The following is a 27627-nucleotide window of genomic DNA, read 5'->3' as shown; positions in this document are numbered from 1 at the left end:
TGTATAGAGCGATGAAATATTTCAAACATGAATAGATGCAAGATTTAGGAAGATTTCCCCGGGAAAAGGGCTTCTGTGAGGAGTGGGGATCACTCATAAGTAAAAAAAAATGGCTCGGTAATAATTTTGGAGATAAATATAACTTTTTCCTTCACGGAATAAATGCCATGTACATGTTAGTCAAGGTTTTAATTGTTTAATCAAACACCTTCAATTTACTATCACTTAATTCATATATACTGATATATATTGTAAATTGTGAATTATAATGAACATTAGATAAACATGAAATAAACAAACATTAACAAACACCGAGTGATGTCAACATTGTATGGCACATTGTCCCTCAATTGCCTTCTTTGCACAAATTTTTCTCCCGTTGATATATGGGCGGATCCAGTGAAAAAGGTAGTTTTTGTGCAAGAATATAATTTTGGCAACCTTAATAGCTTGTAAGTGAATAAACTTTCACAATAAAATAAAAGAGAGTGAGCCAATGGGACTCTTTCATTCCATAAGAGATGCCATCTTTTCAGTTATAACGTTTAAACGTAACAGATGATCATTTCAATGTACTCACATGTTTGTTTTTGTTGTAATACGCCGTTCTTTAGTTGGAGCATGCTCGTTACGTTGCTTGAAACAGTAACGTTAACCGGGAGCCCGTTCATTTTGCCTTAGCAATACGATCATTTACGTTGTGTAGTTAATGTTTAAACTATTTGACTTACATGACAGTAAATCAAAACCCAATCAGCCGTGGAAATTATTATTAAATGGATTATTTACGATCATTATTTGAGCCGTGTCATGAGAAAACCAACATAGTGGGTTTGCGACCAGCATGGATCGAGACCAGCCTGCGCATCTGCGCAGTCTGGTCAGGATCCATGCTGTTCGCTAACAGTTTCTCTAATTGCAATAGGTTTTGAAAGCGAACAGCATGGATCCTGACCAGACTGCGCGGATGCGCAGGTTGGTCTGGATCCATGCTGGTCGCAAACTCACTATGTTGGTTTTCTCATGACACGGCTCATATTTGTAAGACTTTCAATATAAAGTTTTCAATGTAAAGTCTACTAGTATTTGCTTGCTCCAAGCAAAAAGTTCAAACGGTAACTAAGTATGCGACATTTATTAAACTAATGGCCTACGGTAAATTAACGCAAATTGTTTGAAACAATACAGACAAGGTTGGCTGTTTACTCTTGTTCATCGCTTGCTACGAATTTGTAATACATTTGCACTGCTCGTCCCTTAAGAACTATGCTATTTTGAAATTATGAATTAGGTGGGTGGGGTACATGATACGATTTCTGAGGAATTTCGAAGTTACTGTAAAACAAACTTTTTTCCAATGTGACAATACATTAAAACTATGAAGTGCTGAACTCCTACTTTAATTAAAAGACTAAAGTGGGAAAAGTTATCAGTATGTTCATGTCACAATTTTCGGTGACAATATTCTATGTCAGCTTGCATAACTGCAAAAAACTATAACATACATAATAAACCTGAACTATCCGTGTAAATGAGCTGAGAGCTATTTTTCTATTTCCATTTATTACTTTTCTAAAAAAACACATTACAATTTACAAGGTGTTGGCAAAATTTGTCATTTTGTGCACATGCCTTTACACATTAAAGAAGTCCGAACTATAGGTATGGTGTGGGAAGGGTCCGAGCGCTTACGTAGTGCGCATTTACAGGGGTTGTACTGCTCAAACAGATATATATATATATAACTTTATCATAAGTCCGCAAAGTGCAACAAAAGAAATATCAGTATTAATTATGTAATAACATTGTTTATTTACACGGTATGTCTGACAAATGACATCGAGAATTCTTACTGACCTTTCAGAAAGCTGCATTTTCAAGTACCTGATATTTTCCACTTTGGTTAAAAAAGCATTTTTACAATAAATAACTGACTACAGAAGGTAATAAAAATACCCTTGATCTAGAAAATGCTACAACCGACTAAACTTCAAAGTTTAAAATTATATTGAACACGTTTGCTTTAATTTAAAGTGAAAATTAAACTAGAACTCTATGATTAAAATCGAATAGATCATTTCGGACATGTTCGACAGTGAGAAAGCAAACATATCGTACGTATTAATTAGCATGGATGATTTGCACTGTGAATACAAACTATTTACACTTAACATTATAATTTCACGAGTACATACTCATATACATATAAATGGGGGTGTTTGTCATGGGATTCGATCCGATAAGGCCGGTTTTTGAGCTGCGAGCTGAATGAATGGTTACCGACTTCTACCCGCATGGCGCCTGGCATAGTAGTAGGGGTTGGGAGGTGATTGGAAAGCACAATAACGGTGTCTCATAAGCCAAATTGGCTGGCCCTTTCAATAAAAGTGGCACTTTAATAAACAAGACCTTTACTTTTACCTTTTGAACATTAGGAATATGTTTGTTTTACATATAAGATCAAAGCATTAACCCTCGTGAACATATAATGCATGTGACGTTCACTGTTTATATATAATTGTAATTATATTACACTGAAACAAACAAATACACTTTTGCATATTCATTTATATAAAAATATAAACAAACAAACAAACCAAAACGGGAACAATTTTTATTTTGTATGATGAGAGTAACACCGAAACGACACAATGAACATTTCCCAAGTTTTGTTGGTGGGGAAAGACACCAAGTGCCCCTCCAGACATGTTTTGGGGCTTAGACTAGTACCTAGAGACACTAACCTCAGCTGGATGGCTTCCTTTCGTAAAAAGTATTACACATCAAGTGAGGGTTCCATCCCACGTCGGTAATGGGCGGGGAATTCGAAGCCAGCGACCATGACCATCACGTTTTTTGTGCGAGTATAAAACTTAAATATTCAATTAAATTTCGTGAACATAAATGATACTCAAAATGATATTTACGGTCAGAAATTACAAATGGTTTGTCGAATACACCATACTTTACCATACACATTACAAAAGTTTACACACCATGTGGGTCGGAAAGCACGAAATTTACGTTCTTGAACGTATATGTGAATCGTCATGTTTGAATGTAAACAAAGGAATAAAAGTTACTGTTTTCATGTTCGAGGAAAAGATCGAACTGTGATTGTCAATGTTCCCGATACGGAATATATATGAATGTATAAACATGAGCCGTTTCATCTTACAGGACTTGCAAAAACATTGTAAGCAATTGTTTATTTATTGTATTTATGTTCTAGTAACCTTTGACATTTTACTCGAGGACAAGCCGGGTTTGTGACATATACGTGTCTGTTGTTGGGCTGGAAAAAGATAGGTCCAAAATTTAAACTAAAAGCTATATTGCATAAATTCCTTGTTATTTCTGTGCATACTATTCGATTGTTTAAAGGTTAGAATATCAGAAAATTGCAGAAAATAAAACATATCTTTGAAAAAGTTCCGATCTTTCATGTTTGGTTGGCTCATTACAAATTCAATGTTAGTAGGTCGTGATGTCCATGAAGCCGTGTAAAGTCATAATTTTGATGACACGTTGGATTTATTTTATAATTGTGAGTGATCGTTAAGTGATCAAAAAGATCGGACGGTGGGATGTTATAAATATGTGATGCTTTATTTAGATTAGAAAGTGAATCGTACTATACAATAAGTAAATCCAAGGTAAAACACTACTTTTATTTCGTTCACTGAAGAAAACATGGCGGACATATTTTTGTAAAAAAGCGGTGCACGTGTGATTTGTGTAACAAAGTTTTACGGCAATTTCTTAGAAAACTAACGCTCAGCTCATTTACACTGACATATCCTTGATTTATTAATATATATATTGTATAAATATGAGAGACTTACGGTACCAAATAATTGCACCGAAAAGTTCTATGCATTTTTTTCTAGTACACTGTTGGGACATGCTTTTGAGTGTTTTTGATACTTTATAATTTACTTGGAGATACATTTTCTCATTATTATTAGTTTCTCTTTGATCCCCGTGCATTACTCGTGTTGTTACGACAATTTCAGTTTTACATAGGAATTTTACATATGTCAAAATAGCATAGGCCTTAAAGTCACCAAACTTCGATTTCTTATTATGTTTCCCTCGATATGATAATCAACGCTTTAAAGTGGATCTTTGGGTTCTGTGTCCCCTTGTTAAGTCGGTTGTTATGATTATAAGGAGCATAAACGCGCTGGCAAGAAGGGACAAAATTAATACACGTGGTACGTAACGCCGCTTTTCTTGAATGGAATGTTTGAAATATTACTTAAATCTGTAATGCTATTTTAAATCGCTTCGGCTGATCAGTACTGGGATTATTGCAAAATGAAACTTTATTTCAGTAAATTAAAACTACTACGTGCAAAATTGTTTGAGAGTTTTATTTGTACATCAAAAAAGCATTGTATTACAGGAAGACAACTCCAGTTAGCATTCTAAAAGAGAATTAAATTGTGGCCAACAACATAACATGGATGATGTTAATAATCGGCCGTTGTTCCAAGTAAACATTTAAGGTCTGTTACATCACTATAGGTTTTTATATGCAATTGCATGACTGGTGGTTACTCTTTCACTGAAATCTGGTGCGTTTGCAGCAGTGGTGTGAATATGATTTGCCATCTCTGTAAATAGAATAAAATTTCGTTTTTAGTTTTAGTTTGATTAGCATGATTAGTGCAATTTATATATTTTTTATATTTAAGCCCAGTATAAACCAATAGATAACTTCTTTTCGGTACAAAACCAATACACAGAAAGACAAGGCGCGTAGTTGCATTTTACTTTCAGCATACTTCGAGCATTCTTTCAGTATACTTTCAGCGAACTTTGAACATTCTTTGAGTGTACTTTCAGCATACTGTCAGCATGCTCCTAGAGTACTTTCAGTATACCTCCAGTTCACTTCAAATCTGCTTTTGCAGTATCTCTAAAGCATAAAAGTAAAAGTGCACACTTTATTCTATTCGTTGTTATTAGAGGAAACATGAATGCAGCATGTTTCAAGTATCAAACTGATGCGTCAACATATATCTGTTTATACACAAACACATTTTTGCGGTATCTTTCAGTTATTAAAATAATGCTTAGTGGTCATTGGGAGAACCGGGCACCAGTCCATGCACTGATTTTTATAACATTTGTCTAACTTGCAGCTGCTTTTCACTATAACTACATTACTGAAATGCTAGCTCCTTCGACATATTGTTAAAATGCCATATATACAACAACAACAATGCAGCCATGCTGCAAATGCAATAGATACCACCAATGCCGTATTTGTATCACTATGCACTGTAGCATGTACGAACTACTTTTCAAACATTAACATTATGCTGCAAATGCAACGCATATATACTGGAAAAGTGCTGCATGCATACATTATATATTGTAACAAATTCTTGAACTGTTAACCTGCTGATACTTAGAATAGCGGAAAAAGTATATTCGGACATATAAAAACTTTATGTTATTAGCAAAATACATTGTATTGTTGCAACATTACGCTATATTTTAAGAAAGCATTTTTAGTAATTTTTGAAATACTGGCAAAATAACAAATGACGAGTTAGCTGTTTTGTTAAATATATATAAGCAGTGTGTTTTGCGGCATAAATGTCGTTCCTTCTGCGCTGCAGAATATAATGCATTTCTGTAAGGGTAGAGCCAAACACTATTTTTCTCGCTGCTCCATTGCAGTTATAATACTGTTTAGGAAAACTTCAGGGGCATAGGTTAAAGAGGACTTGTCATGGCGTTCCCCTGGTAGAAATTAGCGTATACTTGAATCCTACAGTATCTATCTATCTATCTAAGTTATTTTCGTGTTAGGAAATATACAGAGACACGACTGAAATGTGGTGTTCCCTTTATAGTTACGTTACTAGTATTAGCGTATATCTGGAAGCTACAGGGGCATAACTCATGGATGAAATGGAACATATAGTTTCTGTCTGTGTGTTCCCTTTGTAGAAGACACCACGCATTGAAAGGGTTCTCGTCGCAGTGTTCCTTTTGTAGTTATTAGCTTATATATGAAAACTACAGGGACACAACCCACTGATGAACTGGCTATACTGTCTTATCGCAGTGTTCCTCTTGCAGTTGTCAACGTATATATGAAAACTACTGGGACGCAATCCATTGATGAAATGATTATACAGTACTTGTCGCAGTGCTCCTTTTGTAGTTTTCAACGTATATGATATGCAAAACTACAGAATCACAACCAACCTACCGATACAATAACCTTCAACCTTTAGCCTGCTGGCGGCTAGTGATTCTGCTTATGCGACCAGTGCAGACCAAGATCAACATGCACTGTTCGCTATTCAGTCAGTAAAGTTTCAGTGAACACCCCTTCGAATGGTAACTGGTATTGCCCAAATTGTATGATAGACCAGTTCATTATAGAAATTTAGCAGGGTAAAGGTTAAATTAGTTTAACTCGTTGAAAAAAAGATAAAAAAAACGGGCCGGCTGCATTGACTACTAATTGTTGTAATGGCATGGATATAAAATCTATTCAACCGTTTTGGATTTTTAGTTATTATACACTGTGTATGAAAAACTGTGTGGATACACAATACTTTAATACAAGATCCATGCATTACCTGATGTAGTATTTCTCTTTTAATCATTTTAGGTATTAGTGTATTAATATACTAGTATATATGTAATCTACAAGAACATAACTCGTCGATAAAAGGGCTATACATATACTAGTATAATGGTACCTACCGGTCAAACTGTTTATTTATAAATGTGTGTATAAAACTACTCAATTACAAATCATTAAATTAATAAATAGTACGGTACCCGTCGTAGTGTTCCCCTTGTAGTTATTAGCGTGTATATGAAAACTACGGGGATACAACTCATTGACACAAGAGCCATACAAAACCCAATTGCCTGAGCCCATCTAGGATAGATATATGTCTTCTCATAGGTCAGCGGTTTAAACGACACTATGGAGAAAATAAATATCGCCTGAAAATGAAAACAAACTTACAGTTAGAGCTGCAAAAATGAGGTAAACAATTAAATGTTGACACTTGTTGTATAGAACATATGTATATCACATAGTATATATCACATAGAACATATGTACATAACACGAAATATGCAATATGCAGTTGCGTCTTTCAGATGTTCATAAGTTGAAATCAAAATAACCTATGATGATATTTTAATATTTTATCATATCTGATTGACTTCTGTTTAAGACTAATGCGAAATATGCGTGCTAATAGCTGTAATACCAGAACCTTCCTCTGAGAGTATTCGCGAAAACAGATTCTAGTTCTCGAAAATGCTATGTGTTTAAATAGCTTAGTATTTCACAAGTGTGTCAATACACACATCCCGAAAATTTTACATTTAATTGACCTGTTAGCCTCGCGAAATTATCTAATTACAGTCAACATATATTGCCTACAGCACATCGCTTCTCTCAATTGCAATTATATGAAATAAACATTTGTTGCTTTTTCTATATTTTAAAATTAAGTTGTCGTAACAGTCTTTAAAGAAACACATTTTAAAAAATACAATATCATAAACATACAGAGGTTATGACTGGTATGATGTATTTCCAACACATAAAAAACCAGCATGGAAATCTCCGTCCTATCATCATCTCAGCTGCTTCCTGGAAACGTTCCTCTCCTGGAAGAGTGTTGAAATACTGAAGCAAAATACAAAGGCAAAACCAGTTCTTTAGACGTTTTTATTTGAGTCAGCTTATATATTTGATTTAATTGTAACAAAACATTGTTAAATTGAGGTTAGGCAATTTGATGGTTTTATACTCGTATGTATAGTGTGGCTTTATCGAACATGTTTGCATGGTCAATATTTTTATAGATGAATTGTGTGTTTAAAGAACAATTGACGGGAGTCAACTCCGCATTTGTAAATGATATAAGTGGCACGAATTTCAAATTGAAAAAACAACAGTGATACAGGAAAGGAAGTGGGGATCATGCAACTGGATAAAGTTCTTATCTAAAAGGTAAGATTTAGCTCTACTTTTTTCGTTGGATTAAAAGTTACACCGTTACAATTATAGGACATACGAAGATTTTGATTTTCCGTCTTTTTGTCATAGTGGAGGAATTCCATGGGTTTTTTCTCAAAGCATAACTATAGGCAGCGACCCTCTGCAAGCCAGCTTGATGGCTTCTTCAAATGATAACTTCTACACACCAGATAAGGGTTCAATTCCACAGTGCCGAGGGTGATTGAAAGTAAGCTAGCATTGCCACTCAGCCACGGAGGCCTCTACGATGTTTGTACTCAAAACAAACATAGCAGATCCTATAACACGTTCGTTTGTTAATATGATATTTTAAGACTTGATGCGAGTCACTGCAAATATCCTGCAGCATATTTTGGTAACATCGCATCAAATTACTTTGTTTCTTTTTAAGGACATTTTCATACAGAATATAGATTGACTATCATTATGTAATAAGTACTATTTTTACTGGTATAACTAATATAAAATATTTCTAACAGTATAAATGTATGTTTCTGAATTTTTATACCAAACACCCATGAGACAACAACTGCCTCAAAGAAGCAAATCCATAGCAAGACCAGTCCACTGGCACTGTAGTAGTCAAAGAGTTGAAACACATACATCCCACCCTGCATACAGAAAAAGGTCAACAAAGAATAATGGAGAAATAAAGAAATTATGCTAGTCATTTGTTTACACTTAGCAATTTACAATACTGCTTTCACTTATGAATGTACTTTAGTTTTTCTTTCACGTTAGATTCTAAAACGTATCAAGGATGGGGCGTGTATTCGAGTCGATATGTACCAGTACTTACAGACAACTGTAGAAGAAAAAAAATAAATTAAACCGCTGAAAAGCTGAATGAAATAATGAATTGATTATCGGTGTCAAATTTCTATTTCTATCATAGTTATCGGAATAAGAGCTATAAAATACCTCTGTTAGCATCGATAGTCCAAGAAAATAAGTAACTACACAGTAAACTGCGGTAAGAATCATTCTGTTTCTCTTCCGGTACAGGTATTGTGGGAAAGCATCTATAATTGGCGCCAATAATGCTTCTACAGCTACAAACTTTACATAGATAAGATTAACAAGATAAGTTCAAAATCACGCTTCTCGGCAAAATCGGATTTATGTATTGAAAGCAAACAATAAACATACATCTTACCGTTTTCATTCAGCAAGAGTCAGAAAGGGGGTAATCAAAAACGGATTCAGCTACTTCAGCTATGTATATCCCCATTTTTTCACCCCTATGAAATGTATCTCAGATTGTATTTACTACATGTATAAATAGGAAATACATTTTTACAACAACAACAAATTTGACAATCGAACTAAATAAAGCCATTAATTAAGCCTTTAAAAGAAGTCAAATGTTTTTTTTTCATAAAACCGTGTTCAAGTTAGAGTAAAAAGCTGTGTTGGCATTACCGTACATCAACTCACCTGACTGTCAAACCCAACCAGTAATATCATGAAGAAAAAAAGTACAGCCCATAGAGGTGATATTGGCATCTTCGTGATAGCCTTAGGATAGGCAATAAACACTAAACCAGGACCTTTCGAGAAAAAATACATTTATTTTGTTAAATGGTTTATTCATGATTATAAAAAGCGATTTTCCGTCAGCTTTTACTAGGGAAAAACAATGCTGCTTGGGTAGGAGATCGATTTATCTTTTCACTAGGCACATTGTAACTTCATTATTTTTCCGTCATAAACTAGATCTAAATGCATGGTGCTAGGGGGCGTGGGCAGTGTTTCATTTTCCATTTAAGATTTTTTTTATACTTTATTTACAATGGTAGGCTAGTGCACGCTTTCTCACTCCCGCTGTTTCTCGGGATAGGAAAGCTCTGTCATACAACTTCAAGCGTGTAAGATCCTTATAATTGGGAAACCAGGATACTAGGTAAATCATATTTTAGAAATACTTCAAGTGAAAATCTGATATGTATTAAGGACTCGGTGAACATAAAAATGTGTGAATGATCAGCTGATTAAGTTTTAAAGAAATTCATTAGTTGACCAAAATCTGATTAACCACCTTTAAAACTTAACTTTTCCTTACAACATTAAAGGTACAATAGTATATTTAGACAAAAGAAATTACCAGATTTGGCAACTTCACTGACAGTAACATTTTGCTCCTTCGCCATGAATCCAAGAACTGAAAACACTGCAAATCCGCCATAGAAACTAGTACAGCTATTAAACGTCGCTATGATAAAGCAATCCCTAAAATAAAAAACATCTTAGTAAAGTTATGGACGTTCGTAATTGGAAAATAATTTCTCTATATCTAAATTATCATATGAAGTGTGCCTGTTATTTGATAGTTGTTATATTTCGTTTGTGTAAATTTCCGTTGCATGATCTCCGAGATGTTAGACATGTTCTTAATAAACGCCAACTGCGTCGGTTTATTTTTGAAAAAGTCACATATTCAAGCATGTTCTAATGATCTCCAATTTGCTATAGTTTCTTTTCTGAAATGTTTTACGAGCTATTAATTTGTCAAATTAATAATACCTCAATGAAAATGTATACTGACGAGATAAAAAACGCCTCATCCAAAGTCGGCGTTAATTTCGTTACGTACGATTTTATTCCTGCTCATGATGTCTTCATGCTGCCCGTGTGTGTCAGCCATGTGATTTTAAGGGGAAATGGGACAGTTGTGTGTTTTATTTTTATATAGACAAAGAAAGAAAATTTTAACTAGCGGAGAGAATTTTCTTAAACATGGGGGTCCCGGTGCTACTTCTTGAGTTATATGCCCCTAAATGCGAGTGTTTTGTTCCTTTAGGTCATTTCCAAGGGCAGATAACTCAAGGTAATGGTTAGTTACACTTTATTTGATTTCAGATTAGTGTTTGTTACTTTATTTCCTGCAACTGTACAAAATTTGAGGGAATTTTATGAGACGGATTTTATTCTATAGTCGCTTACGCAAACAAATAGAAATTTCTTCCAATTATGCCCTTTTTTCAAGAAAAATGCAGTATGTTTATTCATTGAAACACAGCAAAAATACTGTTACATAGAATGGTTAAAAACTTTGCATAATGACTGGTAGGTAATAACAAAAAATAATGTGAAATGAAATAAGGTCTCCATATGCTAGATTTTGAGTAATCTGCCCTTGAAAATGACCTAAAAGAGCAAAAATCTTGCATTCAGGTGCAGATAACTCAGAAAGTAGCCCCGGGACCCCCAGTTTTGTTTGCATAAATTTGTTCCTAATAAGATGCTCTATGATCATGCAAAGTTTAAGAAAATTCTCTCCAGTAGTTTAAATTTTCCTTCTTAGCCTATATAAAAACCCAACACAACTGTCCCATTTCCCCTTAATGAGCGAATTTTACAAAGGTGCATGTGTTAGTCGACATACGAGAATATTTTCAGTCATTTTCGGACAATAAATCAGTTTTTGATAATGCCGACTTATATTGCCGAGGCTAAATTTCGAAGAGAGGGCCCAAGTTTTGGACAAGCTCGAATGTGGGCGAACGCAATAACAAGTCGCTAGACCTTTTAACGTCTCTTGTTTAACAATACTGCATCTTATTCGGCGTGTCAGAGACATAGAAACGTTTGTCGATTGACCTCTGTCGGACAGACAGCGTGTAACGTCAGTACGACAGGACAATTACATATATATCAACGCTTTTTGCGTGACATATTTGCGATGGCTGAATCCGCATCACTTTTAGTGGTAGGTGACCGTAGACGGCCTTTAATTCGATATAATGAGAAATCGGCTTAGAGAACGGGAAATTATCTGCCGTAGGCCCTACTGGGATTTAGTTCTTACGGTACGTCACCGTCACCAACGTCTAATGTGGTCCCGCAACCACCGCGATCACCGTTTGCAGAATGTAGTGTTTAGTGATGAGTTACGTTTCAACATGTGGAACGCCGACGGACGTATCCGTGTCTACAGAAGACGCCGTGAACGTTCTAATTCGTCGTGTGCCAAGGTAGTCTCACAGCAAGGTGTTACATCGATCAGATATTAAGTCCTGTGGTTGTCCCTATGTTCTGTCAACGGATTCTCAGCATGACAACGTGCGACCTTACGTTCCACGCGCCACCTGCAACCTTTTACAGACGAGCAACATTGAAGTTTTGCCTTTGTTGGCATGCTCACCGGACTGCAATCCGATTGAACACACATTATTTTGGACGACGGTTACGTCAACGTCAACCGCAGCCTGCCGATATCCAGGACTAGATTGTAGCGCTCCACCAGGAGTGGGCCAGAATTCAACGGTATCTGCTACATTACATTTGCGGGCCCATGGGCGGCGTCTTGCTGCTGTGGTTGCCAGTAGAGGTGGCCACATGCACTATTGATTGTGTCAGTGAAATTCATCTGACCAGTTTGTTGAAATTCAAGGTTTGAAGCATATGCGACCATAAAATGCTGTCTAATTAACTATTAATTCTTTTAAATTATCAGATTTGTGACCCTTTGTTCTTTTCTAATTTTGAAGCACGGTTAACAAAATATTGTACAATGAGTTTGGATGAGGCGTTACTTTTTCTCGTCTGTGTATATTGATATGCAAAATATTTAATACTTCTATATTGACATACTCTTTGTAATATAACTTAGTTAATGTCTAATTCCAATATTGCCATGCAAGTGTTGTATGGTCTCCTTTAAAGTTGAATATCCACCTGACGAGCTGCAAACCGTCTTGATGTGATTTAAGACGAAACAGAAATCTGAGGAAAACATCAGTGTAGCAACAGAGGCATTTAAGAATCCCAAGTTGTTACTCTATGTTTCTGAAAGAACATGTAGAATCTGTTATTGTAACATCTTGTAACTCTTGACACTACCTGTAGAAGTTGTTACGATATTTATTGTAACTGCTGAGCGTAGTAACAACGCCAGTTGCCAGGACATAGGAGAAGAAAATCTGCGTCCCCCCGTCTACCCAAACCTGTAATTGAAAGTAAAACATCAGATGTTACCACGAGGCATCATTATGAGGTAGTTATCGTGTTTATAGCACGTTTTGAAACATCAATAAATTTAAGATGCGGGTAAGAGGTTTCAAACGACATTAACGAAAGTTAATTTAAAAATTTTCATACCAAATAATCTTCAGTACCTTGCAAAAATATATTAAATAGGATCGTGCCTTGGTTCATTTTACATGTTGTGCTATTGAATGAAGAACAGATAGAATATGCGAAACAGCGACCGTGCGCATTGTATCCAATGTAATACTATACCATTGCTATGCTGATTTTGATAATATATTGCTAACCTGTGGATCTAAAAGTCTTGAGAAGTCTGGCTTGAGGTAGAAATATATACCGTCCCTTGCTCCATCTAGAGTCACCCCACGTATAAGCAGTATTGTTATAATCACATATGGAAATAAAGCAGTAAAATAAACTATCTGAAAGACAGAGAGGAAATCTGTATTAGTTTGAGCACAAATTAACGTGATGGTTACAATAGTAGTTCAATAGATTTATATTTTTGAAGCAAAATAGAAACCGATACTGCTGGAAGACTAGTATCATTTGTTCATATACATGGGAGGCTTACGTTGTCGATTGCTTCTGTTTGTTGACCTCGAGGTCAAGCTTTGAACTCACGTTATCAAAAACATTGATTTTAATGCCTTCAAGTTTTATTATATCAAATCTGTTCACTGTGACTGTGTCACGTTTGTTGTCATGCACCATAAACCGGGTCGTCATATTCTCTGTGTGACAAAAAAAAAATGACAATATATACCATTCCTAATAACATAAGGATTGTTTGTAGCCGTGTATTTAGATGGCTGACTTGAAATCATTTGTTTCTCACTAACTTTGTTTGGGGTTTAGACTTCGTTCAGTAAGGAAGCATTCCAGCTGGCTTGCTGAAGGTCGTTTCTGCCAAGGTACCCCCACCCGAGCCAAAATATTGCTTGAAGGTGTCTGGGGTCTATACAAAACTAGAAAGATGCCATATGACATAATTATGTCGGTTTGATGTTAAACCCAATGAAAATCTAATAACGCGATAGCGTACCTTCTATTAATCATTGCTTTGTTATATAACTGAGTAGATATTTTACTTATACTCTTCACTATTAGTTATAATTAGTGGGCACAAACCATGAATATAGTTTATAATGACCTTTTGTAACATTTTAATAATTAAATAATTTAGATGATTGTGTCTGCGTACAATCAATGTATTTCTCACGAGAAGCGTAGACGCGAGCGTGGAATTATTATTATTATACCAGATTTATATAGCGCCCTTTTCATGTTAAACATTACATATAGCAAACGCAGTCAAACAGGGTGCGAAATTCGTCCTCTACTAGTACAGACACAGAGCGATATGACCAGAGGGACAGAGTAAGACAAAGCCCCCAGAACAGATAGAGAGAACTTTTAAGATACAGACTTGTCCGGCTAACTTAGCCTAGCTTTTTGCGAATAGACAGTCTGGTTATTTTACGTGCCCGGTGTATAGCACTGGTACACGCGAAGCCGTCTTTCCTAGGAAGAACCAGTACAGGCCTCTAAGTTAGGTGGGGGACACTCAAGAGCATCTCAGAAATTTACAGTGCCTGGACCGGGATTCGAACCCCGGACCTCTGGATTGACAGTCAAGCGTGTTACCACTAGACCATCGGCCCACAGAATTATCTCTTATGAACAGGAGAAATCGAACCGAGTCTGGTATTATTTTGATATTATTTTGTTTGGTGGAGTGTTATGTCTCTAATGTATCTTTCTATAGGGTTTTGTATGTCAGTTCTATTGATTAAATGTGACAAATGATTTAAATACAGTCTTCATCAGGTTATTGCCAGTTTTTTATGTACTTTTCCGCTAACTCTGACGCCTCTGCAAACACATAGATATACTAATATCCAGATAACGAGTAAGGATACAGCCAACTCCCAAACTATGTTTCCCGGCTCGTCAATACCTCCGGAAATATGTAGAACCTTTCTCCTGCAATAATACGATGAACACTATATAGATATTTAGATATACACTAAAATTTGTTTATGCAGCATGCATATGCAGTTTGATATTTAATATTTAATATTATAGTAAATGTGTACTACGAGCGTTCACATTTAGAACCATTTCTAGGTCGACTTTCATTCACCAGTTTAATTTAAATGTATAACTGTGAATACTGTAAAGGCTGTTTTCGTTTGCCTATTTACGCGTCCGGAAGTTCAACAGGGAAGGTCATCCAAATTTCCTATAATGATGTCGAAATCATAAAATATGCATACATTCTCTGCAATCAGATATATTTATCAGAAAATGTGATGTGAGCACGATGGAAGAAAAATTACCAGTTGTCCAATTTCGACGAAACAAACGTTTTACGTTGGCTCTAGCGCCAGTTGTCTATGTAACAAGCGGTCAGTTAAGCTAACCAGGGTCATTGATTCTGTTTTCCACAAGTTACTGCCAATTTCTATGCATGACTGGAGGTTGGGAGCGAATGCTTTCAGACACAATGCCGTTTGTTAATTGTAACGGGGAACATATGTCTGGCCAAGGAATGGAACTCACGACCGGGCGACCTAAAGATCTGCGCTCTCCCTATTGAGCCAAGCGGGACGGTTAAGTGAGAAATGGCCTATCGGAATGAGCTAGTCTATTTTTGCATTAGATTCCATATAGTTTTCACATTATATAGAGAGCTAGAATCTAGCATACAGTAAGGATTTTTTTCTGTTACGTTGCCCGTGATTCCACCTAGAGCTAATGAAGTACATTTATGACTGGATAAACCGATATAAGAACAAACTTAAGACGGTGTTAGGAGGCGTGAGGGGTGTTGCAGTTTCCATCAATTCTCATTCACGGACTCAATCAACCGATTATGCTATTATTTTGCTTTAAAGAAACAAATGTTACATTATGCGATTTCAAAGAATCTTCTTACATATTTAACCAAACAAACACTATTATTCAAAGTGCATGTTTTAATCATATGTTAATTACAATAGTTATTCAATCTCCCATTATATGGTTATGTCAACAACAAATGTTCTTCGTTTTCAATTTAGAAGGATATATTCTTCTTCATTTATGAACAGGTGTCCTTTGCACTTACAAATCTTCAATGTTTTCCACATGAAAATCGATCAATTTTCTGGCCTTAACTGATTATTAGACTTAAAATATTTAGTGATCTTACTCCCAGAACTCTATTACAGCGTCGACGGTCTTGCCTTGGGTTGATTCATTTGCCAGAACTGACGGAACATTAATAACTGGTGTTACATTCAGTTGCGTGAAACACCTGAAAACAAATACTGAAAAGTATACCTATGAAAAATCAATGAAATATTCACCAGATCTATTTTTATTCTAAAGTCTTGTTTTTCTTGTATTTCTCATACCCAATAACATGTGCGGAAGACGGCATGGAAGCATCCAAAATACTGAACAGAAATATTGATTTGTAACTTAGTTATTACTAGGATTTTATTTTTAGATTATGTTTGTATTCATTTTATTGCATCTGATATATTTTTAAATAATGGCATTCACTTTAAATATCACACTATTTACTAGGTCCAGTTTTTCAAAATGTTAACACGAGATTATGCTAATGGACAAATAACTTATAGGGTTACAGTTTGACATTTTAGAAGTCCAGCGCTTTGTAAGATAAACATATGAGTAAAGGATTTTTTCAAAATAAATTAAAACATCATAGAAGACCCATTTGTTCAAAATGTTAGCAGGTGGTTATGCTAATGGTTGATTAACTTAGTAAGGGTTACCGTTTTAGTTTGACATTTTAGAACGTGTAGTAAATTAAAAACACGAGTAAAAGAGTTAAAAATGTCAACAGTTAGATAAAGATATTATACTAATGTTCCCACTAACATGACTAAGACCAATATTTTGAATCAAACAATTAATCAAACAATTAAACAACTGGGCCCTGTACTATATTGTAAGTTGTATTGTTTCCATAAAACTATACTAAGTGTTGTTTTCTGGAGGCTGCGTTCTGGGAATATAGCTATTCCTATTTGTCTTTTGTCCTCATTTATTCCTACAGTAAACATTGAAATATTGCACTTTACCCACATATATCATTTCCATTTAGATCTACAATAAGCCAATTAAATCTTTATTGTTTACCAATGTTGTTTTAAAGTATTCATATACACGTACTAAACATATATTGCATTCTATGCTTTCATTTGATCATCTTACAAATTTGACTCACCAATCTGTATTCCATGCATTGTTACAATGTGACCACGGAAGCGTTGAAGTAAACGACATGACAAGAAAGTAGGCAGCCCAAGCCAAGATTATGATATAGTAGATGTTCATTTGGAAAGTGACAACAAACGATGCTATTCCTATTCCTTAAAGTAAAGTTATTTTATGTTAACTTAAATATATTTCAATCAGTAGTATAAATATAAAAACATGGACAATATTATTTTGAGATGAAGAAGCCATATTATACAAAGTACATATGTAACGAAGATCTTTCACCATTCTGTTACAAATGTTAACATTTGATTTAACCTTTTTTTTGCCAATTTGGTCGATTACAACACTACTGCAGGAAAGGTTTATTTCTGCATGTATCTAGCTATTTAGTGTTCTCTTCTATTTGTCAAAATGATTAGTGAGAATATTATGCTTGTTACTTCCTTAAGTAGAATTTTTGAACACCCACCTTTAAATGCTGGAATTAGTCTAGCCCATGTTTCCACATTGCCAATACGCATATATTGTCCGAGAGCCAGTTCCATCATGAAAAGCGGCAAACCGCAAGTGACAAGGCATATAATATATGGTATCAGAAACGCACCTGAAAAATAAAACAGAAAAAAACATACAAAATTTCAGCAGTGTCTATTTGCGACAGTTATGTTTGACGGTTTAATTTGATTTCAGAAAAATTAGTCTTTGGAAAAAATGTATGTTACAGTCTGCTTTCGCGTTGGTGCAAACCTTATTCCAACAGCACAGCGTGTTTGCCTACTGAAGTATCGTTAGCTCTTTGAAATAGCGTTTAAAATATGCCATTTGGTCTACAGTATAAAAAGAACATCTCTCCCCATTAAAGCAATAATCTATGATGTTATTTAAGTATAAATCGAATTTAAGCAGCCTTAACTTAAATCTAATATTCAACGGCCTTTTAGATCATACTAGAAATGACTGATGAACTAAAACCAATGTTCCCAACGGTATACCTCCTCCATTCTTGTAGCACAAGTATGGAAATCTCCAAATATTGCCAAGTCCTACAGCGCATCCTACACAGGCAAGAATAAAATCCAGTTTACTTGACCATTGATCCCTCTTCAGATTAAATTTATCATTATCTACAACATCTGGGTTAGAGCTTTCTTGAACATTGTTCAAGACACTTTCATCCAAATCATCACTTTCCTTTGGCTTCATGCGAATCTCTAACTCTGTACTCGCTATCATTTCTGTTATCCTGTCCCAATATTCTCATATGCTAAAATGAAAATAGTTAAAACAGCTAACGCTAATTTTTCGTGAAGAACAACAACAATCTGTTTCAAGTTGAAAAACTGCAGTTCTTTCTTAGACTGCATGAAATTTAGAAGATATTTTGGAAATGAACTACTATGAGTTTTACCAAATAACTATTCTAAAACACTGAATCACATAGTTTATAATTAATATTAATAATTATTGATATAAATTCGCTTTGTCCTAAAAAAATGAGTTGTCTCAAATGAAGAGGCTGTTTAGTTTAAAGTGGTGTATATTCTGATTAAGACTAATATATGCATAGAAACGCATACTATTTATTCTTGAGTAATGGTCACTTTTGTGTTAAAGCAACATACAAGGTAGTTCAGTTCAGTTTCAAGGTCATCGATGTGTGGTGCCTTTAAAAAATGGAACGGTCTCTTATAAGCTTAATAAATATGATAACAAAGTAGTGTGATAAGTACAGTTTATTCAGAATAATGGTTAATGTACTGTCTCAATACTGTTAGGTAAGTATAGGCATTGTATATTTGCATTGTGCGGGTGAGGGTGCGTCATCAACTCGCTGCAATGTTTTTGTACTTTACATTCTTAATTTTGGCGTATGTGATTTCATATATCCTTAAGGACAGGTATGGATGACATGAAATAGCATGGAAGTAAGTTGCGTTATGTTATGTCTTTTTTTCTAGTATCAGACATTTTAAAGAATAAACATACAATATACTGCATACATGTGAAAAATTTTGCGCTTGTTATTATAACTATGAACTCTGACCACAGACCTGCACTTAAATTACAGGTATCTCTGAAGCAGTATTAGCAATTGTACAAAATAGCATTTAAGTCGTAAAAAAATATAAAACAAAACATGGTTTCATGTTTTGTTCTCAACTGAAATAAATAAAACTGTGGGAGCATGAAACCACGCGGCCATGTTTAATAGTTATAACTGGTAGCGGGTCCTATCCAGATAAGATAGATAAAATTATGCCGATGTCCCTTATCAACAGACGAGTCTATAAATCGAAGATCTCCACTTGAAATGGAAATCGGTAGAGCAAGTTATTATACCCTACACACAAGTAATTCAGTTATAACGCATCCGAACTCAGGCTACCATATTTTATTAAATGATTTAAATACATTTATTATTTAGATTCCAACCATGCATATATTTCGCACTTTACAGCATTGCAATTTAGCTCGGTACGTTACGCAGGTCATTGGACTGATAATGAAATTTTCGATAATAAAAATATAAAGAAGTGATAATTATAGAAAAAAAAAAAAAAAAAAAAAAAAAAAACATTTAATGTATATTATTAAGAAACCAGAAGTAAATATATTTTGTAATTTATTCGAAAATTATGACATCTATGCTGTTTCTTAAAATAGCAAACGTGACTCACCTGTGACGATACACGAGTATACAAATACACACCAGAAAATTTCGGCATACAAAAAGTAGATATAAGCATAACAAAGTAAACACATAGGCTTGGACTATTTAAACATGGATTATAAGTTATTTACTTCATTTATGGTACCTGAATTAACTTCACCGGAGAAATAGTAAATGTCACGGCCAGACAGATGACACTAGTGACCTGAAAAACATTTTTCCGTGCTAAGAACTGATTCTTACTATGCAGATTAATATCTGATTTATATTTATTGTTCAGAATATCTTGTGTATTTAGAACCACTACCAATTAGCACTTAAAATAATAAGTACATGAACGACATGTAATGGAAGCAGAGGTAGAATTATGTTCCGATTATTTGCGTTTTTTCCATGACTGTGCAGGAGTAGAGCAGCAACCTTATCATGATAATACTTAATACCTCCACTCTAATATTCGTTTTGCATATTTTAGCCGAAAAACCGCCGCATGACAGAAGAAAAATAAGTTCAGAAGATAAATTTTAAAACTTACATTATATTTGATACAAACAATAAAACCTTCAAGGAGTCTACTGGGAGACTCTTTAGAAACGTAGAATGCAAGTAAGCAAAACAATAGCGGAACTCTCTGGGTTCCATGATCCCAAAGAACCTGGAAATGTGTAAACACTGAAGTTCGGTTAAAGCATTTACAAGGTGAGTGCCTCATTTTGCCGAGTTTTTCAAGTGTTAAATAGGACATCATATATAACAGAATCATGTTTTATTTACATATTTAAAAGTATATTAGACCTAAATTTCGTATATGAAAACACGAACAGTTACAACAAACTGTTAATGTAAATATATAATTACATGTTTATTTTTATCTAGCAGTACTATGGATTAGGTTTAAAATTGTATACCTTTAAACATGATGAAAACATTAACGCCAGTGGAATATCATAGGATTATGTACATGATTGTCTTACTAATGATTCATTTCGTTGGCCTAATAATGGATTCTGATTGTAATAACCAAGAGTAGCATCTTTCTTTGATTGTTATAATTTTGACTCTGATATGCCGTTTATCAAATATTGGGATCACTCTGTCCGACGCCGGTATGACGTCACACACTATTTGACGTGACACCGATTTGTTATAATGCCAATGAACATTATTTCTTTAGAGCTTTTAAAACAAGAAAATCAGACAATAATATGGATGAATGCTTTTGAAGTAAAAGCTGAAGAATGACAACACTTAAATTAATTTCTAATATCTGCTCAATATGTAAATATATTCACAAACATATTTCAATACGTTGCCCCGTACAAGTTCATGACAAATATATGTATGCTAATGTAGTTTTTTCCATGCGTCGGCATAAGACCACACATTATCAGTATTGTTTTTGCACAAAGGTCAATGTATGTTAAGTATAAAAAAACTGAATATTATTTTATATTAATTTATGACAAAACTTACATTTCTAACGTAGAGGACTATTTTATGCACCAAATACCCCACAATTCATTGATACTGACTGCGTTGTGAGTATGAATTATATACCCGCTACATCTGCTGTCACAAATATCATATGACAATGGAAATTTACATGGCTTTTGCAAAGAAAAAACAAAAATTATATATATTGACTTCAGATTCATATCTTCATTGGCTTTGTAATTGACACAAAACATTTTCAGTTACTAAATCCTTCCATCAAATGATGATACATGTAACACTGATAAGCATATCTGCATACTTGATTCAAAACATTGCCATTGTGATTTACATCTGTGTATATTAGCACCACAAATGATTGTTGTATATATAACAAACAGAATAATTGATATATAAATATTAAAAACAAAAAAGAACCGGGCATGGGAACAATATCGTCAAATTAGAAAATGACATCACACGCTCGCTTAGATTTTCTTAAATTTTAATACAATAGTCACAAACTAGTTTCGCCGAGAATGGCTCATCAGTGTGTCCTTTTTGATCACGGAGTTATCCAGCGTTAAGCAATATCAGCCACCAGGATATCTTTGCAAAACCAGAATTTTGGCAAACTTATTATTATAATAATATTATTATTATCATCATTATATCACATTTCACTACAGTTTCTAAGTGACATAGGAACTTCTGTTTTGGTTTGGATGGTAGTTCAGGGACCTTCTTGGAGCAATAAATGACTGAGTTTTGTAATATCTGTGTAAAAAATATCGAATTCAAAAATTTTGTCCAATTGTAATTTTCCAAAGTCCGATTAGATATATGGTATCCAACCGGATTTTTTTTAATCCACTCGGAATTTTTTTACATATTTCTGCGTGATGGATTGTTTTCCGAGCGGATAACCTTAAGTTTTTATTAAAGAAATATATGGTATATTCAACTTAGTTTTGTGTTGCACTATAATTTTGACTGGGGTTTAGGAAAAATCCAATTTAAAAACAGGAAAAAAATCCGACTGGACTATTTCAGAAAACAAATCAGATTGATTGTTGGCGATTATAAATATTACATGAGACTCTTATACATAAAACGTTACTTATATACAATTGTAGTGCTACTTGGGCATTTCAAACTGTTTTAAAACATCAAAATTCCAATTAGTTTATTTCTTCCAATTTTAAATATTGGATGTTGTTCCAACTTAAAAACTTCCGCACTTCTGACTTCTAACTTCCACACTTCTGACTTCACACTTCCTGACTTTTTACTTCTGATTTCCAACTTCCACACTTATTACTTCCGACTTCTTGACTTCTTACTTTCTTCTTCTTACTTTCGCACTTTTGACTTTTAACTTCCGCACTTCTGACTTCCAACTTCCTGACTTCTTACTTTCGACTTCCAACTTCCACACTTCTTACTTCCGACTTCCAAAGAGGGAAAGTTGGAAGTCAGAAGTGCGGAAATTGGAAGTAAGAAGTGCGGAAGTTGGAAGTCGGGAAGTTAGAAGTCAAAAGTGCGGAAGTTAGAAGAGGGGAGTAAGAAGTCAAAAAGTCGGAAGTAAGAAGTCAGGTAGTTGGAAATCAGAAGTCGAAAGTCAGGAAGTTGGAAGTTAGAAGTGCGGAAGTTAGAAGTCAGAAGTGCGGAAGTTAAAAGAGGGAAGTAAGAAGTCAAGAAGTCGGAAGTAAGAAGTGTGGAAGTTGGAGATCAGAAGTCGGAAGTCAGGAAGTGTGAAGTCAGTAATGTGGAAGTTAGAAGTCAGAAGTGCGGAAGTTAGAAGTAGGAAGTAGAAAGTCAAGAAGTTGAAAGTGAGAAGTGCAAAAGTTAGAAGTCAGAATTGGGAAGTACGGAACTCAATTGTCCCTCCAGTGCTTCTATACAAATGTGCGTTCGTGAAATTTCGCTGAGCAGATCGAACAATGGAATGAGGTTATTACGTTCAACTGTGGATAGTGAAATTCCGCTATAAAATAGCCAGTAGTTAGATGATTTATGTTAGTTGACGGATCAAATTAAACGATATGAAACTAGTGAGCATTTATTTGAAGTGAGAGTATCGTTATTCTACTATTGCTCTTGAACAGATCATCAAGACATTTCTGAATTATTCTTCTTTTCTCGATTTAACAGTCTATCCCTTGTAAAGATGTGACATATGAACTATTACATCTTTTTAGTGGATGATATATTCTAGACTCTCTTATGTAGAAATTATAAGGATAGAATATGTCAAACATTTTCAGTGAAAAATATCAAATATATTTCAGTAACAGGAAACTACATTCAAATATCATTAATGTAAAAATTACTTTCAATCAGGTTTACTGAATTATTGTAAGAACGTAAAAAATCGCAACTTTATATAAAAGCGTTATAATATCTGTAAATCTGCTAGATTTAACCTTTTTGCATAAACATTGTGACGTCACGATGTCGCCCCGTGATGAAACTCAAGTCCAGGGGTATATAAGACATGAAATTAAAAGATTTTTTTTCTGATTTGTACTTTCTTACCTTGTTATATCTTAAAATTTCCCTTCTCGTTCAAGCACAGATTTTACATTTACTTTGCAATTTTATTCATCCGTGAAAATAATCTTTTAAATTTGGCATCTGATGATTACTCGCTGAAAGATAGTTCAATATTCCGCTTAAACAAATATATATATGCTCCATATATGTGAATGTCTTCTATTTTTCCATTTAACCTTAGCCTGCTGGTGGCAAAAGATTTTGCTTTTGCGACCAGTGCACGCCAGATTAACCTGCTCTGGCTGCACACGTTCTAATAATAAATTATACTGCCCAAATTGATTGATGGACAAGTCCATTGTAGAAATTTAGCAGGCTTTCATTTGAATACATGTTAAGAAAAGCTAGCATATCAAGAAGCAAATTAATCTTACCTGAATAGATGAAGATTCAAAATGAAAATAATATTTTGTATCACCACTTTGTCCAAATCTACAGATGTATCTATATTAGTTTTCAGTTATTTGTGAAAACCATTAAATACTAAATATAAAACAAGTAAAATGTAATTTCATTTTCAAATTATTTTATTGGTGATGGTAAAGCACACGCAAAATGTAAATCAAATTTATACATAATTATATTAATTATATTATCAGATAATCTTTACCTGATACATAACGTATACATTTAAACATACATATACAGCCAAACCTGTATTAAGCAACCCACAAAGGAATGCACCAATGCGGCTGCCAAAAGCAGGCGGCTGAGTAAGTCTTAATGCAATGACCGATTTCAAACCGGTTGCGACCAAGGTAGAATCTATATCTATGACGACAGTACAAATATTCTAAAACTATTTTTATTTGACAATGTAGTCACAAACAGCAAACACTGAGCTAAATGGGAAATTGCCGCGACTTTTATATAATTCAATTTGACATTATGGCATATACCATGTTTAAATTATAGAAATGAATATAAACAGAAGAAAAATTGCTAGCTGAATTGCAACACAAAGTGGTGGATTTCCATGCTATAGGCTGACAACAAAGAAACTGGCAAGCTGCAGAGATTTCTCCATTCACAGCTGACGAGAAAGTGAGGCGAAATGTTCATTGTTTGCTTTAATTTATAAATTGCTATATGCCGATCCAAAATGCACATGCAGTCGCATGTGTATCGAGGGTATCCTGATATTTTATAAAATACAATTCGTCCAATTATTCATTCATTCATTCATTCATTCATTCAATCAATCATACATATCATAATTCAACATTTTAATAAATGGTGCATACTATCCATATATAAAACAAAATAAAGCAGGTTTTGCAACAGAAGAAAAAGATGGAAGTTAAACTGCATTAAATGATAAATAATATTAACACAGATAAAACTAGCTACAAGTTCAGTAAATAAGGTTATTATAAAGGGTTACTTTAATAAGAAATTTACAAACAAAATATATCATTCAAATAAAAAGCTTTGATTAAAAATATGTGTATATAATTAGAAGGAAAAATAAGAAATATTAAACCGTGTCACAACATTAAAATATAGGGATGACACAAAAAAGGAAAATCCTTATTTCCATTGTGGTCCTTTATCAAAATGTAGCCCCACACAAGAAACAACAACAGATACTGTTTTATTAAATGGAAAGAAAATTGGCACTTTTAGGTTTGAGATCATTATTATCACAGACAGAAAGGGGCTATCACAGAATTATCATTATTCTCTACAGACTATTAAAGGTGTAGAAAAGTTGCTATATATGTTGGAAACAATTACAAACAACAACACACAAAAAAGAACAACAAGATATTAAATCATATTGGACTATATATAGTATTACAGGAATAGAATTAAAACCACAGGCACCAATTAGCAATCAGAATGTTCTTTATTTGTTGAATTTTCAAGTTTTTTGTCAAACTTTTATATTAATTACACGAGTTTAAGAGTAAATAAAAGAAATAACTCACCTTTACTAATTTAGGACTTAAAAAAGACGCCTTTTTACTATTTATAATGAAGTTTCATCTGGATTCTGTTTTACAATAACGGACACCTTTGTATTTGTTACTGAAACTAGATGTCATGTTTTTGTACTTTAATTCATTTTACCACATATCTCTTCATAATGTCTGAATATTTTTAACAAATATAGTTGAGATTCACTTAACAAACAATCTGGGAAACTATTTCTAGATTGGTCAAACACTTTAAGAGACGATGACTTTTGAAGATGACGATTCTTGATAACATCAAAGGATAAGAACAACCTTAGTGGGGGTCCCACGAGACATATTTGAGCTGCGCCATGAGAAAACCAACATAGTGCGCATTTAGGTCAGAATCCATGCTGTTCGCTTTCAAAACCTATTGCAACTATTAAAACCGTTAGCGAATAGCATTTATCCTGACCAGACTACGCGGATGCAAATGCAATATGTTGGATTTCTTATGGTACGGCTCAATTTATGTAAAATTATTTTAGAATCGATTGTGTAATTCAGGAGAACGTGTCGTTTGAATACACTTCTATATTTAGCTTATACGGCGATACGTTTTGACAAACCAGAACAAATTCCGAGAAATTATTTTAAAATCGGACAAAGGGTAAAATGTTGATGTTATTTGAAGACTTTATACTTTACACTATATAAGTTTTGTTTATCAAATTTGAACGAACTGGAACAATTTTTCAAGTATTAGTAGGTGGTCTTAAAAAAGACATTTGCCTGGTATTATTCTAAAAATCAGGCATAACAATTTCATACAAGAAATTCTCATTGTCTCTACAAAATCCATATGAGAAAAACATACTCGTGTGCTGACGGTCAAACATTTTGACATCATAGCGAAACCACCTGAAGGTCATCAAAGGAATAGTTTTTTAAAAAATTATATTAAAGCAGACAAGAGATTTCAGATATTTGTAAAAATTTCCATACAGCTATAAAGTAAAAACAAGTCCAGTCTTTTTGTGACCATGTTTTTTTTTTACAAATTAACGTTATTAAAACGAATTTAGTAAAATGTCATCCGAGGATACTTGTTTGATATTATCAGGTTTCCATATAGCCGTACAAAGTGGCCATGTAAATAAGAACTTGAAGAATTTTGGTAGAGGGTCACCAAAAGACGGACTCTTGATAATTTTAAAAGCTGAACATGAGTACGAAGATGGGATAAACTCTTTTAGAAGGAGTCTTAGTTATTGCTATTTTATTTTGGAACAATGTTAAAACATGTACTTTTTAAAGTCCTACACAAAAGAAGTATTTTGCCACATGTTGCAGGTTAGTTGGTCAACCGGAACAAGAATTTTAATTTTTTACCTTTACAATTATTTTCCATTGTAGAATAGATTAAAACAAAAATTGAACTCAGTAAATTGTACTTTGTAAGCTGCAGTAGATGAAAACATGTAAGTAAAAAAAGCGTTTAAAGTATATGCAGTATGTAACATATTTTCCACATAATTGAAAAATGAACGTCATGGTTTTAATTATATGATTAGATTAGACCAGTCAAGTTTTCGCACGAGTGAACATATATTATACAGCTCATCTATTAGAATATTCGAATTTTTGTCTGTTCCTACAATTAGATATATACTTTACTTTTCCATGCCAACAAATATGTTTTAATTTGCATGTACTTCATGCATGTACGTTTTCGTGGAAAAGCAGTAATTAGAACTACATGTACATCAATAACATTTATATCGTTTTAAATCAAAATTAGGTGTTAT

At 34.0% G+C, this 27627-nt stretch overlaps 1 protein-coding gene across 1 annotated transcript; it reads right to left on the bottom strand.

The window, feature by feature from the left end:
• Window positions 1-4398: 4398 nt before the first annotated feature.
• On the bottom strand, window positions 4399-18762 carry LOC123547291 (sodium- and chloride-dependent creatine transporter 1-like). The gene is made up of 14 exons (XM_045334271.2): window positions 18256-18762; window positions 17733-17867; window positions 17268-17412; window positions 16221-16325; window positions 14878-15010; window positions 13312-13446; window positions 12878-12981; window positions 10140-10264; window positions 9473-9585; window positions 8957-9094; window positions 8544-8646; window positions 7562-7662; window positions 6814-6984; window positions 4399-4619 (listed from the first exon to the last, which is right to left on the bottom strand). Exons 1-14 carry the CDS (start codon window positions 18494-18496, stop codon window positions 4560-4562), a joined length of 1809 nt encoding a protein of 602 aa, XP_045190206.2. The 5' UTR covers window positions 18497-18762; the 3' UTR covers window positions 4399-4559.
• Between the last annotated feature and the right edge of the window lie 8865 nt (window positions 18763-27627).

This window comes from Mercenaria mercenaria, chromosome 9, assembly GCF_021730395.1.
Source record: "Mercenaria mercenaria strain notata chromosome 9, MADL_Memer_1, whole genome shotgun sequence".
Classification (NCBI taxonomy): domain Eukaryota; kingdom Metazoa; phylum Mollusca; class Bivalvia; order Venerida; family Veneridae; genus Mercenaria; species Mercenaria mercenaria.
The sequence above is the reverse complement of the archived record's forward strand: the minus strand, read 5'-3'. Positions and strand labels throughout refer to the sequence as shown.